General features: G+C 35.5%; 1 protein-coding gene across 2 annotated transcripts in view; it reads right to left on the bottom strand.

The window, feature by feature from the left end:
• Positions 1 to 16,299, bottom strand: part of itga1 (integrin, alpha 1) — a 110,838-nt gene that overhangs the window by 21,265 nt on the left and 73,274 nt on the right. For both annotated transcript variants that reach the window (XM_073914404.1, XM_021479255.3), the window contains exons 12-17: positions 14,900 to 15,042; positions 12,914 to 13,057; positions 10,465 to 10,725; positions 7,578 to 7,708; positions 3,810 to 3,973; positions 707 to 843 (exon numbers count right to left, since the gene is read on the bottom strand). In XM_073914404.1, coding sequence (XP_073770505.1) covers positions 707 to 843; positions 3,810 to 3,973; positions 7,578 to 7,708; positions 10,465 to 10,725; positions 12,914 to 13,057; positions 14,900 to 15,042 — 980 coding nt within the window. The remainder of the gene's footprint in view (positions 1 to 706; positions 844 to 3,809; positions 3,974 to 7,577; positions 7,709 to 10,464; positions 10,726 to 12,913; positions 13,058 to 14,899; positions 15,043 to 16,299) is intronic.

Below are 16,299 nucleotides of genomic sequence, written 5' to 3'. Positions count from 1 at the left end.
GCGATACAACATGAACGCTATTATGAGTGTATTAAAACATATGCTTGTTAATTGTAAAAAAAAAATTAATAATGACAAAAAAAATACTAATCTGTGCATCTCCTTCCATTTGTGTGCAGCTATGCTGTCGTTGCTGGGAAATTTTCTTACCCCTTGATTTCGAGGGTGGTCTTGAAAAATCTCTGTTTCAAGGGGTATCTATCCCTTCCCCTTAGCCCATCGCTTTCGAGCTAAAGAGAATTGGGACACCCCTACCCCTTCATGTTGCCACAGGTAAGCTTCACTCTCTGTTGTTTACTTGTGTGCCGTGCATGCATGTGTGAAAAAGTCGTGCGAGTAATTTACGACAAGTAATTACCTTTTTTGATTGGCGCTTTTGGGGTTAGCCGATCAAGCTATTTTTAGCCAATATCGGCCGATTACAAATGAATCGCTGAACATATCATATGGTCATTGGGAAAATTAGGTAAAAATAAATGCATATTACATGACAATAAAAGTGTTTTTGACCTTGAATGCATTTCAGACTGTTGTCGAAGACCCCCAAAACCAAAATAGGCCTTTTTTTAATGCTTAATAGGGGCTCTTTAAATACTTGTGAATGCCATAATACTGTACACAAAGACAAGCTCAGCCTCACAGTATAGATGTTTGTTTGGCTTGGCCCTGTCCTGCACATTGTGTATAAGAGGACTGATTTACTTGCCGACGTGTAGAAGGTGTGCTCTCTGCAAAACTTATTCCGGATGGACTCGTTCTTCTGCAGCCTCCTGTCCTCTGTTTCATTAAAGCGTCCTCGGGCTACCGCTCTCAGAGAGTCCAGCGTTAAACTGTACCTGATGACTGGAGCCAAAACACATTTAAGATGAGACACAGCAGGCAGAACCACTGAAGTTTTTTTTTTATTGGCTGCAAACAGATTTTGGGGCCTTTATAAAGTGTTTTTTATTCTAATGTAAAGAAAACATACTTAATACAGTTTTAATGTTTCTTTTGTTGCATTTTCACAGCTCGTGTCATAAAAATTCTCCTGCACTGAGCCATAAATCTTTTTGTTGCACTTATATTACACTCAAAAATGTTTGATGTTTGATGTACGTTCAAACTACTTATTTAAAAAGAGCTGAAACAACAGAATTCTTCAGTTATTTTACGTAATTGTTTTATTTTCAATCCACCTACATTTGTGGAAACTATTAAGTTAACTTAATTTCTTCATGTTGTCCCAAAACAAATCGATTGTGTGGAACTCAATTTATTAATTTCAGTATTCCATTTTTTTTCACAGAAGGTTTTTACAGAAGAATTTGTTCATACAGAATTCACCTGATTACAATATTTTATGCTACAAAATTAATTGTGCAACATTTTCCCCTGTCTGTTCACATCATTTTCTGAAATATGCAGTAATAATATGAGATTCCCCAAAATCCCCTCTGCAAAAAGATTTGTGTGTATATATAGGTCACATTTTGATATGTCAAAAACTGTTGGACTTCATCCAGTGTTCTTCTGTTCATATTTGTGTGCTAGAAGTATATGCAGATTAGTGCCTGTTTATTAAAACAATGCCTCATTGGCATATTTAAAGAATTTTAGAAATATATTGCAAAATATTTTTGTGATTCTTAATGTAATCAATCAACTGAGAAAATACTTTTCTAACTACTCAAAATTTTCTTTTACCCAATTCACCTGTAATGTTTTGCCTTAAACAAACATAAAGGGCCCTATCATACACCCGGCGCAGTGTGGCGCAAGGCGTGGCGCAGTAGTCTTTTGGTAGTTTAAGCTTGGCGCAAGAGTCGTTTTGAGGCGTTGCGCTACACTGTTTAAATAGCAAATGCATTAGCGCTCATTTTTGCGCCCATAGGCGTTCTGGTCTAAAAAGGAAGGCGTTCGGAGGCGGACCGCTGGTGCGTTGCTATTTTGAGAAACTATAATAGATTTTTCATTAGATCAAAACAAACCTGGTCTAATCTCTGGCGCAGAGTTGTGCCTCGCTTACGCACTGCTTAATACGCACAAGAGAGCAATAGGCAAATATCTTTACATATGAAAAAATGTAAATATTAGGGATATATATAGGATATAATAAGAATAGATATAGAATATAAATATAAAGGATTAAAATATTACAAAACATATTATCTTCTAGCCTACATAAATATGAAAAATCACTGCTTTTATGTTTTCTTCATCTCGGGAGGCTTTTTCAGTTCATTCATAACAATTTGCTTTTGTATAATGTTATTATTATTAACAGTATTATTTATTATATCCATATGTATATTTGTTTTATTAAAAACAAGCTTAGATTTGCCCACCTGTCAGGTTTAAGACCATAAGGGGCACAGCATGTGTTTTAGGATAGAACTCAGGTTTTTGAGCACATTTTGTTATTATTATTCATTTATTCGTTTGCTGGAAATTAGAACTGAATTTAGAAATAGTTTTGAAACGAATATTTGCGCTTAACAAAAAAATGTATTTATTTATAGACTAATTGATGTCTGTGCGTAAAAGTTTCCCTATCCATGAGCGAAAGTGAAAGTAGATCCATTATCTCTCATTCTCACGCAGTAGATGCTCTGTTTAACAGTTTTCTGTTAAAAAAACTGTTAACTGTTAACTGTTTGCTTGTGAAATGCTCATTTTTTCCACTTAGACTTACTTTGCGTCCTGTAAATAGCGAATGTGCTCTTGGCGCGACGCAGCTGACTCTTAAAGGGAATGGGAGATGAGACTCTTATTGGTTTATTCTTAAAACACACCTATAACTCATTAAGAAAATAAACTCAACCCTTTTAGACCATGCTCCGAAGCGCAAGGCAGATTTCCCGTCCTTAAATTAGCAAAAACGCGCCCTGACACGCCCTGAAAGCATTTGCGCCCTGCGTTTTGCGCATGGACCTTCAAAATAGAGCCCAAAGAGTTGACTGATAAAACTGATGGGTTCACACCAAATGTTTATATAAAAAACAGTTCAGCCAAAAGTGAAAACAAAAATGAGTACTTGAGGAATCTTGTTCATGCTTTTATCACCAGCAGAATGGATTACTGTAACTGCCTCCTTACCGGCCTTCCAAAAAAGACAGTCAGACAGTTCATCCAGATTCTGACCAGAACCAGAAAATCAGAGCACACCACACCTGTCCTCAGTTATTTACACTGGCTTCCAGTAACATTCAGAATAGATTTTAAAGTATTATTACTTGTCTATAAATCACTAAATGGCCTAGGACCTCAATACATTACAGATATGCTTACTGAATACAAATCAAATAGATCACAGATCTTTAGGATCATATAAACTAGAAAATCCAAGAGTTCAGTCGGAGCAGGGTGTATCTGCTTTCAGATACTACACCCCTCACTGCTGGAATCAGAAATGATCAGATGTGCTCCAACATTACACGTTCAAATCCAGACTTAATTTACATCTGTTTAGCTGAGCCTTTACTAAATGAGCACTCTGCTATGTCCGACAGATGTCCTTCTTTTCTTTTACATTCCTTTAAAACACATTTTAATCAGTTTTTATGTCATTAATAATTTTTATTCTTTGTTGTTTTTATTTTCTTATACTTGTTCCTTTTATTCCTGTTTATGTAAAGCACTTTGAATTATCATTGTGCATGAAATGTGCTATATAAATAAACTTGCCTTGCCTTAAAATGATAATTGTAAGACACATTAATAGCGGAAGCTCTGGGAATAGACGCTTCTCATAGGAACCACTAAGAAATTAGGAGATGCATATGATCTCTTCATGTTTAGTGTGGACCCAGCATTAGTCAGACACTCACCAGTTCCAGTGTTCATCTCTTTAACAGACTTGATTCGATATTTGAAGCATACTCTCGTCTTCACGCATACGGTGGTCTTCCCATGGACTTGACACGTATGCTGGAGATTGATCTTAATAGGGTCAAAAGTCATCTCAGCGAGAAGCTCTGCAACATCCCGAGACCTGGATTCAACAAATTCAACAAAATGTTTATAGGAACAGAGCAGAATCTGCAGGATTAATCGGTACTTCATTTCACTCAGTACAACAACAGCTGCTCCATAGATCATAAACTGATTCCGGTCCAACTAAACATTTCAGATAGTCTCCAAAAACATGTAATATGTGGTCAATTACAGCACTCCTAAAAGGCTGGGTGGTGCATTTATGGGGAGTGAAGATGGCAGAGGTCACTAGGCTCTATGGATTTGCTCAACAGTCCCAGAGTCCCAGCGTTAGGGGTCATGTGGTGGCCGTTGGGGAATCTGTGATCTCTACAGGGGGATCTAAGAAAGGAAACTCAGCCAAGAGTTTATTTGGTGGTTGGAGGCTCTCACACACTCAGAGTCCAGCAGAAATGGGTCGTAGCGGAGAGACGTAACCCCTGACGGACGAGCCTCTGCAATTGTGGGATGTTTAGGCTCATGGCCAAATTTGAGACAGCTGTTGCGGATGGGAAGAGGAAGCTGGACGTCAAGAGGGTAGTGAGTTCAAGTTTCATACCCGTGGTTTTTATTTTAGCCACAGACATTAGTGGGAATTTTTAAATGATGTACGACAGGACAGAGAAATGAATGTTATGTTGAGACTCATTTATAGGATCTGTTAGTTTTTTAGCAATTTTACCATTTTTTTGGTAACTGTGATTTTATATGAAGAAGCATGAAAACAGCTGTAATTTAGCAATATATGAAATGACATAGATGACATACAAGTTTATACTTGGATATGACATATATAAAATATACACACATTCCTTCAAATTTATTAGCTATAATATTATACAGGGATCAAACATTAGGCATCAGTTACCTATGGCTGCTGCTAAACTTTTTATGAATACAATGATTTTACCTCATTTATCTTATTGTGCTACAAGCTGGTCGCATACGAACATTACAACATTAAAACCATTGTATGTTATATATAAACAAACTGTTAAAATTTTAGCTAAAAAGCCAAGGAGCTATCATCATTGCAACTGTTTTGCACAACAAAAATTACTAACATTTGACAGTTTCTTATTTTATGCTGATGTGTGTTTAATGTATAAAATATTTCATGATCTTGCACCACCACCCCTCAAACAATGTGTGATTGTCGGCAAGGACAATATAAGACAGACTAGGTCATCTGTTAGAGGTGATTGTTCAGTTAAACTTAAGTGAACTGCTTTTGGACAATCAGTTTTTTTCAGTTAAAGCAGCAGAAAGATGGAATAAAATACCAGTGTATATCAGAGAGAGCAGCACTTTTAATAATTTTAAAACTGTTCTTAAAATCTGGCTAAAACAAAATCAAATATGCAGCCACTGATTTGATTTCATTTTATTGACAATGATGTATTGTATTTATTGTACTGTAAGTGTATATTGTATTTGTTATAAGTGTTAAATTTGTTACTTCCTGCCCAGGGACTACAGATGTAAATTAGCTTTATAGCTAACTCTGGCACAACATGTCATGTTGTACATTGTCCCTGTATAAATAAATAAAGTAAATAAATAAATAAAAAACATAAATGAGTACACCCCAGTTTGAAAATGAATATTTTTATCCATTTCTCTGTCAAGATAGGTCATATATTTTGATGTGTTTGAACAAATTTATTAAATGGATATATTTATTAAAATAATATTTTAGTCATCAAATATCTTTAGAAATAGAAAAATAATATAATTAAATGAAGCGAAATATTGAAGAAAAAAATGACTTCATTTTATACTTTTTTTATGTTTCTCTTCAATTAAGCTCTTTTAAAATTTTTTATTTAATATTTTTCCATGACATAAATTTGGGTGTACAAATTTTCGACCATTATCATAAGTTATTTTGTTGGATTATCTCCAGATTTGGATTCAGTACTGGCTAATCTAAAGAGCTAACTAAAGAGCAGCTTTTTCCAACTTAGATTAGTGGCAAAAGTTAAGCCATTTCTATCTTAAAAAGATTTAGAAACGGTGACCCGTGCTTTAATCTCCTCTCGGTTAGACTACTGCAACTCCTTGTACATTGGTCTACCCCAGTCAACACTCTCTCGGTTACAGTTGGTCCAAAATGCAGCCGCCAGATTGATAACAGGAACTAAGAAAAGAGATCATATCTCCCCTGTCCTCGCCTCATTGCACTGGCTTCCTATTAGATAAAGAGTTGATTTTAAAATCCTTCTTTTTACATATAAAGCTTTGCACAATTCTGCCTCGGCCTATGTCAGTGAGCTTATTAGGCCATATACAGCTTGTAGACCATTAAGGTCCATTAATCAGTTTCTTCTGTCTGTCCCTCGGTCTCGCTGCAAATCAAAGGGTGATCGAACTTTCTGTGTTGCAGACCCTATATTACCAGCCCTGCTGGTAATATAGAGGATTTAGGCAAACACAGCAGCACGGCGATGTGTCTGAATGTGAACAAACTCCTGATAAAAGTCAACGTCCGCCATTCTCTAATTCGCGTGCTGCTCTCTCGACAAAAATGCTTGCAGCACACACACAGCTTTGCTGTATGATCGGCCCTGACAAGATCGCGGGGATAAAACATGCAACAAACCCCGTGGATCATGGAAACAAACACATACGAGCCTTCATGAACGGCTACTGCGTTCCGTTGGTCTGTGTCTCACAGCTTGCTTGAAACTGGCAGGTCTGCCTTTGGAATGCACGTGCTCTCATGAATAATTTAGCAGCCGGCTCTTCTCATAGGATAAGAAAACTCCGCTATGAATAATAATGAGAAACCAACGCGTCATCATTGCACTTGCAGTACTGCGCTACGTCGCCGATTTTGATCCCGCCCCAAATATCATTTTAAACCTGGAAGCTGAAATTAGCTGACAAAAGCTCAAATTTATGCAGTTTTCCCCACAATTAAAGCTGACAGGTGCTAACATTGTCTTAACTGATGCTCAACACAAACAAATCTGTTAAAATTAAAAAAAAAAGTTCTCCAGGGTGTCCTGAACTTTTAAATCTAACTTGAAGACGTATTTTTACTCCCTTGCCTTTGAGTGACTCATACATGTAATTTTTTATACTGTATTTTAATAATACACATCTATTTCATTTTCTTACATTTTTTTTATACAAGATTTATTTATTTATATATTTTTAAATAATTTATCTCATTGTAAAGCACTTTGGATCAACTACGGTTGTATAAAATTGTGCTCTATAAATAAAGTTTGCCTTGCCTTGCCTTGCCTAATGTATATGCACAAATATAATAAATGTTAAAGCTTCCTGTAGAAAAAAAGAGAGATTTGTGAGGGGTGTATAAACACTGTATGAGCATATGTATTTGTATATGAAAATTCTTGAAATAAAAGCTTATAACTACTTGGGGGGAGGGGGGAGGGGGGGGGTAAATAGTAAGTAAATGGATATATTTTTGGTGAACTATCGCTTTAAGACAGGTCTGGCTCTAGTGTTCTCATGTCAGAGAGAATAAATCTGTTGTTTGAGGCTATGAACTTTTTTAACATATTTTCTACATGCACAATAATATACACTATAAGAAAAAGAAAACATTATAGGCCATCATATGAACTGATTTATCAAATCATCAGACTTACCAATAAAGTGCAGCTCCTCCTATTCCTCCAATAGTGACATCGATGATGCCATCATCATTCAAATCCATAATGCCATGAATCGACTGGCCAAAGAACTTCATGCTCTCTCCATCTCCTCCAGCTGCAATACGCTAAACATAAATATATTCATATTATAAACATGACCATTTCCTGTTGGTGCTTGTGAATGTAAAGCAAATAACAAAACGTTTATGAATTTAAATGGCAACACTTCATTTATTTTAATTTCATCCTAAGCTGCTATTCCTTTGAAACCTATTATCTTTAAAGAAGTCACAATGTAAAATATACTTGTTTTAATTTTGCTTGATAAAAATAAATAAGAAATGGATAATAAAACTGAGCTAAACTGAACTTCAATTATTTTTAACTAATATTATTAATATAAAGTTTACAGGTCTAATTTTTAAATATAACATTAATTTTGTAATGTTTACTCTCAAATTACTCACCCTCAAGTGGTTTCTAAACCTTTAAAAGTTTCTTTTTTCTGTTGAACACTACGGAAGGTATTTTGAAGAAATCTGAAAACCTCTAACTATTGTGGAAACTATAGTAGGAAAAACAAGTACTATAAAAGTCAATGGTTACAGGTTTCCTACATTTTTCTAAATATCTTCTTTTGTGTTTAACAGAAAAAAAGAAACTCAAGTTTTTAAAGTTTCAAAGAACAAGAAAAGGGTGATGAAATTATAACCGAATTTCCATCTCTGGATGAACTATCCATAATTTATTATTTCTTTTAAAACGGTTAAATTTAAGAGTTAGATCTGCAAACTTTTTATTAATACTATTAGTTAAAAATACTTGAGGTTCAGCATACAGTGCATTCGGAAAGTATTCATAGCACTTGACTTTTTCCACATTTTGTAATGTTACAACCTTGTTCCTAAATGGATTAAATTCATTTATTTCCTCAAAAATCTACACACAATAGCCCATAATGACAATGTGAAAAAATATTTTTTGAACTTGTTCTAAATTTATTACAAAGAAAGAACCTGAAATATCACATGTACATCAGTATTCACAGCCTTTGCAGTGAAACTCTAAATTGAGCTCAGGTACATTCTGTTTCCACTGATCATTCTTGAGATGTTTCAGCAGCTAAATTGAAGTTCACCTGTGGTCAACTCAGTTGATTGGACATGATTTGAAAAGGTATACACCTGTCTATATAGGACAACCATCTGTTCAGCAATCCACCAATCAGGCCTGTATTGTTGAGTGGCCAGATGGGCCTGATTGGTGGATTGCTGCACAGATGGTTGTCCTAAATAGACAGGTATAGACTCCCCACCTGGAATTAGGCAAAAGGCATCTGAAGGAATCGTAGATCATAAGAAGCAAAATTCTCTGGTCTGATGAGACTAAAATTGAACTCTTCGTAGTGAATGCCAGGAGTTTTGTTTGGAGTAAACCAGGCACCGCTTATCACCAGGCTAATACCATCCCTACAGTGAAGCATGGTGGTGGCAGCATCATGTTGTGAGGATGTTTTTCAGCAGCAGGAACTGGACTAGTCAGGATAGAGGGAAAGTTGAATGCAGCAATGTACAGAGACATCCTGAATGAAAACCAGATTGGGGCGACGTTTTATCTTCTAGCAGGACAATTACCCAAAGCACAGCACCAAAATGTCAATGGAGTGGCTTAACAACAACTCGGTGAATGTCCTTAAGTGGCCCAGCCAGAGCCCAGACCTAAATCCTATTAAACATCTCTGGAGAGATCTAGAAAAAAGGCTGTACACCGTCGCTTCCCTTCCAACCTGACGGAGTTTGAGAGGTTCTGCAGAAGAATGAGCAAAAATTCCCAAGGACAGGTGTGCCAAGCTTGTAGCATCATATTCAAAAAGATTTCAGGCTGTAATTGCTGCCAAAGGTGCATCAACAAAGTATTGAACAAAAGCTGTAAATACTTCTGTACATGTGATTTTTCAGGCTTTTATTTGTAATAAATTTGTAGCAATTTCAAAAAAATCTTTTTTCACATTGTCATTATGGGGTATTGTGTGTAGAATTTTTAAGGAAATAAATGAACTGAATCCATTTTAGAATAAGGCTGTAACAAAAAAAAAGAAAAAGTGAAGTGCTATGAATACTTTCCGGATGCACTGTCACTTAGTTTTATCATCCTTTCTTGATTTATTTTTATTGAGCACAAATAAAACAAGTATATTTTATATTGTGAGTTCTTTAAAGATAATGGGTTTCAAAAAAGCTAAAAAGGCTACTAACAACTAACTGCATTTTCATATGTAGCCATTTGGTTTGCATGCCAGAAAGTTTTTGTCATCTTGGTCACTAGATTACCAAAACATCAAGACCCCAGCATTAGTTGGCCAATAATAATGTTGTAAATCTGGTAGTGCTAGGCGACCCAACTTTTTAGTTTTTTTCAAATGTCTTGTTAGAAATTTTGTGTGCCTGGTAGCCCCAAATGAATGGCATTATAATTAAAACAAGTATATGGCACTGTACAATGATAATACAATTTTTAATAGGCTGGCAATGTACACTGTAAAAAATACAATTCATTCATGTTGTCCCCAGCACAAAATCGATTAAGCTAACTTAGCAAATTTAAGCTGATTAAACATTAAACAATTAAGTTGTCCAAAAAATATCTCCTGAATTGTGTTGTATCAGCTCATTTTGTATGTTTGAGGTTTGAGCAAGCAGCACATTTTTTTTTTCTAGCCTACCACAATTATTACAAAATCCATTAATATGTTGCTGTACATGTTAAAATTCAGCTTCTATAATCAGTGGGCCCATATCTGTCTGTCTTGCTACCCAGCATGTGATTGTTGGCCTCAAAAAGTGTTGCAGACCACTTGATTCTTTACATAAAAAGGACTTACCTGCACATACTTCTCCTTTATTGATTTCTGTGAGCCGTGGTAAATATACACCGCTCCCCTGTGGTCATTCTCCAAAGGTGATCCTATCACTATGTCACTGAATTTGTCCAGGTTGAGGTCGGGAACTGCAGCGATCGCGGTGCCGAAACGTGCACCACAGGGCTCGTTCTTACTGACGATTTTACAGTTGTTGTGGGAGTGACCCGAACAACACGTCTGATTGACCGGCTTCAGCGTCATCTCATGTTCAAACAGCCCACTCTGATAGAAACAATCACACAACATGTCTGAGAAACAGCAGATCTACAACCAGCTGAACATATGAGTAACTGTAGAGTTAAGTAGCATTGAGTTATACATTTGAGCATGATATTTTACCCCAGGTAACTTAATAAAGAACAAAAAACTTAAAGGGTTAGTTCACCCCAAACTTTTTATTCTATCATCATTTACTCGCACATGAATTCTCTCATTTGGGGTACTTTAAGAAAGCACTGTGACTTTCTGATTGATGACATTTGCTAATCTTCACTGGATCCAATAAAATTGTTAAAAAAATCTCTTTCTGCAATTTGCTTTAAAGGTTCAAGACACCCTGGAGTACTTTTACATTTTTTTTGTAACAGATTTGTGTGTATTGAGCATCAGTCAAAACGTCAGCACCTGTTAGTTTTATTCATTCATTTTCTTGTCGGCTTAGTCACTTTATTAATCTGGGGTCGCCACAGCAGAATGAACCGCCAACTAATCCAGCAAGTTTTCACGCAGCGGATGCCCTTCCAGGCATCCGCCCATCTCTGGGAAACATCCACACACATACTCATACACTACGGACAATTTAGCCTACCCAATTCACCTGTACCACATGTCTTTGGACTGTGGGGGAAACCGGAGCACCCGGAGGAAACCCACGCAAAGGCAGGGAGAACATGCAAACTCCACACAGAAACGTCAACTGATCTGAGGTTTGAACCAGCGACCCAGCGACCTTTCTTGCTGTGAGGCGACAGCACTACCCACTGTGCCACTGCCTCGCCCCTGTTAGTTTTAATTGTGGGGAAAACTGGATAATTTTGAGCTTTTGTCAGCTAATTTTATCTTCCAAGTTTAAGACAATTTTGGGGGCGGGATCAAAATCAGTGACAGTGTGAATCTTCAAGTGAAGTGATGATGCATTGTTTTCTCATAATTTTTTATAGCTGAGTTTTCTTATCCTATTAAAAGACTCTCATTCTTAAGTATTCATGAGTGCGCATGCTTTCAGAAGGCAAAGCAGATCTGCTACGAGAGTTTTCCGGGAGAAATAACAAAACGGGAGGGTGGCGGTAGATGGGTCTGAAATACAGGAGACTCCCGAGAAAAAGAGGAGTGTTGACAGGTATGCTTGGAGCCTCTTAATAATTCCTTTAAGTTAGCACTTACAGCCAAGTTACAACTAAATATGGCTGGTTTTGCACTTTTCAAAGTTTTTAAAAAAAAAAAAATATATTGTGTATGTTTTATAATGCTACATAAAGTCTACATAATTGACATGGCGATCAAACATGATGGACGTTGTCGCAAGTCTCTCTCGATGGCTCTGGTGGGTTTTGCTCAGCGTGACTCTCGGATTGATGGAACCTTGCTGTTTGTCATGGAAATAGGTTAAACTAGAGGACTTTTTTGGTGGATTTTGCTCACCGACACTTTCTGATTGGTGGAAATTTCTATACAGCATCATGAGTAATGCGTGAATGCATGATTCTCGCAACATCAGCTATTGCTTTGTTAGGGTTTATTAGTTCAGTTAAAAATCTATTTTACTGTCTAGAACATTTCGTTTTTAACCTTGAATAAAACTTTAGTGTTTTGCTCTATTCAAAAAGCAAATAAATTTTTCATTTGCTATCCAAATTTTAGCATTATTGCAAACATCAAGTCAGATTTAGTTTAAAATGTGTCGTTTAATTGTGAGTTTATCAAAGCGTTTCTGAGATTTGAGGATCTTTCTTTTCAAACAGATAGGACTTAGTCATGCATGCCTGAAATAGCCGCCTGTAGGCACAACGCCTATTCGATGAACTGACATTCCATTAAAGGAACTTTGGCGATATGCAGAATCAATACAGATATCAAAAAACCCTGACAACTGAACAAAAAAAAAACTTAAACCAATGGAAATTCCCCTCATTTAAACCTCTATTTATAAGCTCTTGACAGAAGGTGCTCAACAGAGGCTGAAGATATTAGACTTTCATTAGATTTCCATTCCCATGATGCCAAGCTCTCATTCCAGCAGCCCTTCCCCTGCTATGGGAGCACTTATCTGAGGCTGAACACAACACAACACAACACTCACTCCCTAAAGACAGACCCAGATTTACTGCTCCCACATGCTCTTGTGGAGGAATGAAGGTGCATTGCTCCCTTACACATGTTTCCAGTATGTGGATTAAACACTCATACACACCTCGTTGAGTTTGTAGACGTAGACCTGCCCTTGTTCATCCCGCTCAGGACCCATAAACATGGGAGCTGCGACCAGGAGGATGTCGGTGTAATTGTCACCATCGATGTCATGCGTTTGAAGGACGCTGCCGAAATAGGAGCCAATCTAAGAACAACATGACATGCTTATTAATGCTCCAGAAAAGGAAATGGAACATGAAAAAAAAAAACAAGACAAAACTAAAATTTGTAGTATGTATTAAAATTTACAGTAAATGACAATTAATTAAAGTACATTTAAAAGCAGTGCTTTGTAAAAAATATTAGAATATGCAAGAATTATATGGATTTTTTTTTACATTACATTGATTTATGCTTTTTTTTGGGGGGGGGGGTACACTTACAAAATTATAAAAATGACAATGAGACAATGGCAAAAATTTGGACAAAATCTTGTCATCTTTAAAAAGATAACTTTTCATAAAACTAATCGATTTATAAAATGTTTTTATGTATTTATTATTTTTTATATATTATTACTATTTATACATAAAATATTGATTCTAATGTAAAGAAAACTAAATACTAATACTATACTGTTGCATTTTGTATTTTATAAAATAAAATATATAATTTTTTAGATTTTTACTGAATTTGCAGTTAAGAATTCTTGTGCTTTTGATGTTGTGCAGAGAATTAGTTGGAAAAGAGGATGTATGTGTGGGTGCCAGTAAAGGACTGGAGAATTACTAACAAGTGATGAATTCCACTAAACTCCACCTGTTAATATCAGCTATGTATAAAAGCTCAGGAATCAGGAAAGGAAATTTGTTGTGCAACCCAGAATGTAACTCTTGCATTGCATTAAGAATAACAGAATTCTATGAATCGAATTATTCATTTGTATGCAAAAAAAACCCTCTCCTGACCTTTTTTATTGAACATGCATAAAATTTATATATATTTATATAAAATTTATATATATATATATATATATATATATATATATATATATATATATATATATATATATATATATATATATATATATATATATAGTTGAAGTCAGAATTATTAGCCCCATTTTTTTCTTTCTTTAAATATTTCCTATATGATGTTTGACAGAGCAAGGAAATTTTCCCAGTATGTCTAACTATATTTTTTCCTTCTGGAGAAAGTTTTTGTTTTATTTTGGCTAAAATAAAAGCAGTTTTAAATTTTTTATAAACCATTTTAAGGTCAAAATTATTAGCCCCTTTATGCTATACAGTCTATCGAACAAATCATCATTATACAATAACTTGTCTAATTACTCTAACCTACCTAGTTAACCTAATTAACTTAGTTAAGCTGTCAAATGGCACTTTAAGCTGTATAGAAGTGTCTTGAAAAATATGTAGTCAAATATTATTTACTGTCCTCATGGCAAAGATAAAATAAATCAGTTATCAGAAATGAGTTATTAAACTATTATGTTTAGAAATTTGTTAAAAATTCTTCACTCCGTTAAACAGAAATTGGGGGGAGAATAAACGGGGGGCTAATAATTCAAGGGGGCTAATAATTTTGACTTCAACTGTATATATTTGAACTCTAGATCTTATTTTTTATGTGGTATGGTAATGTAAAATCCATGAAATACAATTTTGTCATTTTTTTTACATTAGCTTTTTTTTTAACAAAAATGTAAGCTTTAAAAATATTTTTGTAATTTGAAAAAATATATATACTTTCTCTTTTTGAGAAAAAAATGTGATATGTTTTACATCGAAATACGTTTTATTATTCAATTTTACATTTGTACAGAATTCTAGTTTTTTGGTGTTTTTATTTTTCTTTTGAGATGAAATTTTTTAATCTATGTATATTAATTTAGAAATAAAATAGAATTGCCTCGTATAATTATTTCTTTAGTTTCTGGAGTGAAATTAATCATGTTTTATATATAGGTACATATCTATGCTGGGATCAACCAAAAACAGTGTGTGATCTGTGATTATGACTATACCTGTTCTCCTTTCAGTGTCTGCACTATGGTGACATTTTCTCCATCAAAGCGGTACACTGTCACACGACCACTGTGGTTAAACCGTGGTGCTCCAGTGATGTATAACACCCCGTTGGGTGTGTATGCCGACTGCACATCATAACCTGCAAACAAAACCACAACCCAACCTTAACCACCACATTTACAGTAGTCTGAACGCTTAACAAGAACCAGCTGTGGCAGACTTCATAAACTGCTTCATAACAGAGCACTGAGACTTATGCTCTGATAAACCACTTGAATGATTATAAATCTTTTCCCTTAAATCAGCACAAGAAAAACGTTGCTTCCACGAAGCTCGTTCTCCAAACACGTTTATCAGCAGAATCATTTCAAGTTACTCCCGTTGTTTCACTGTGCAGCGACATCCTTAAAAGGGGAAGTGTGTGAGCATTTGCACTCGACGTGTGATTGTTTATGAGACGGCAGAAGAGCGCGACAATCTGTTTAGACTACTAGAACAATACTGTCCTCTATTGTAAGCTTCTTTGTCTCTCTGAGATGAAAATTATAAAGAACAGAAAATTCCTAATATGTAGTATATGCAAGAATTCTATTGTTGATTGCTTGGTACTCTGATGTACAATCATTTAAGACCATGGATTTACACATTTCTTGTCTTTTATGTCTGGGACTTTTAGGAACTAGCTACTAATGCTGTTAGCGCATGTGATTTATCATGAAGTTTGGTTGGACTAACTTATAGGGTTACAAAACACCAATATACATTGAGATGTTAACAGTCATTTACTGTCCAACTTTGTTAAAAACACTATCAGGACTTATATATTTAGCTAACAAGTGAAAATTGGTTGTTATTGCGTTGTATACAGCAAATTCGTTCTTTTGGTTTAAAAAGAAATTTTGAAGCTGCATCAACCATGAGATGTAAATAAATTATGTAAATTCCAGCATGGAGATTGGCTGTCTCTACTGGACGGTACAAAGTGACATCAATGAGTTTTCAGCACATCTGTTCAATAAATTATGAGATTTGATTCTTTATTCTGACCAATCAGCGTGCTCTACTGTGAACGAGATGCAACTTCATTATTATGCATGATATAGCTTTAAAGACTCTTTTTACCGGTTACAGTGTTCAGAGAGACACCACGTTGTGTTTCCAACCGTATTTAAAACAAGTAGTAGAAGAATTGTTCGAATTGTTCAGTGTTGTGTTTATAAATGGGCTGCATCGAAGGTTAGACGATAAGACGTTAATATTAGGTTAGATTTAGGTCATGACATCAGGTGACCAAAATTCAATGTCTAGCCAGCGTCTAAGGACCGTGGTGACTGAAGATCTGCACAAGACTTTTGGCCAGCGGAGAAATTAAAATGGTCGTGCCTCATGAGTCTGG

This window comes from Danio rerio, chromosome 10 (assembly GCF_049306965.1).
Source record: "Danio rerio strain Tuebingen ecotype United States chromosome 10, GRCz12tu, whole genome shotgun sequence".
NCBI classification, from domain to species: domain Eukaryota; kingdom Metazoa; phylum Chordata; class Actinopteri; order Cypriniformes; family Danionidae; genus Danio; species Danio rerio.
The sequence above is the reverse complement of the archived record's forward strand: the minus strand, read 5'-3'. Positions and strand labels throughout refer to the sequence as shown.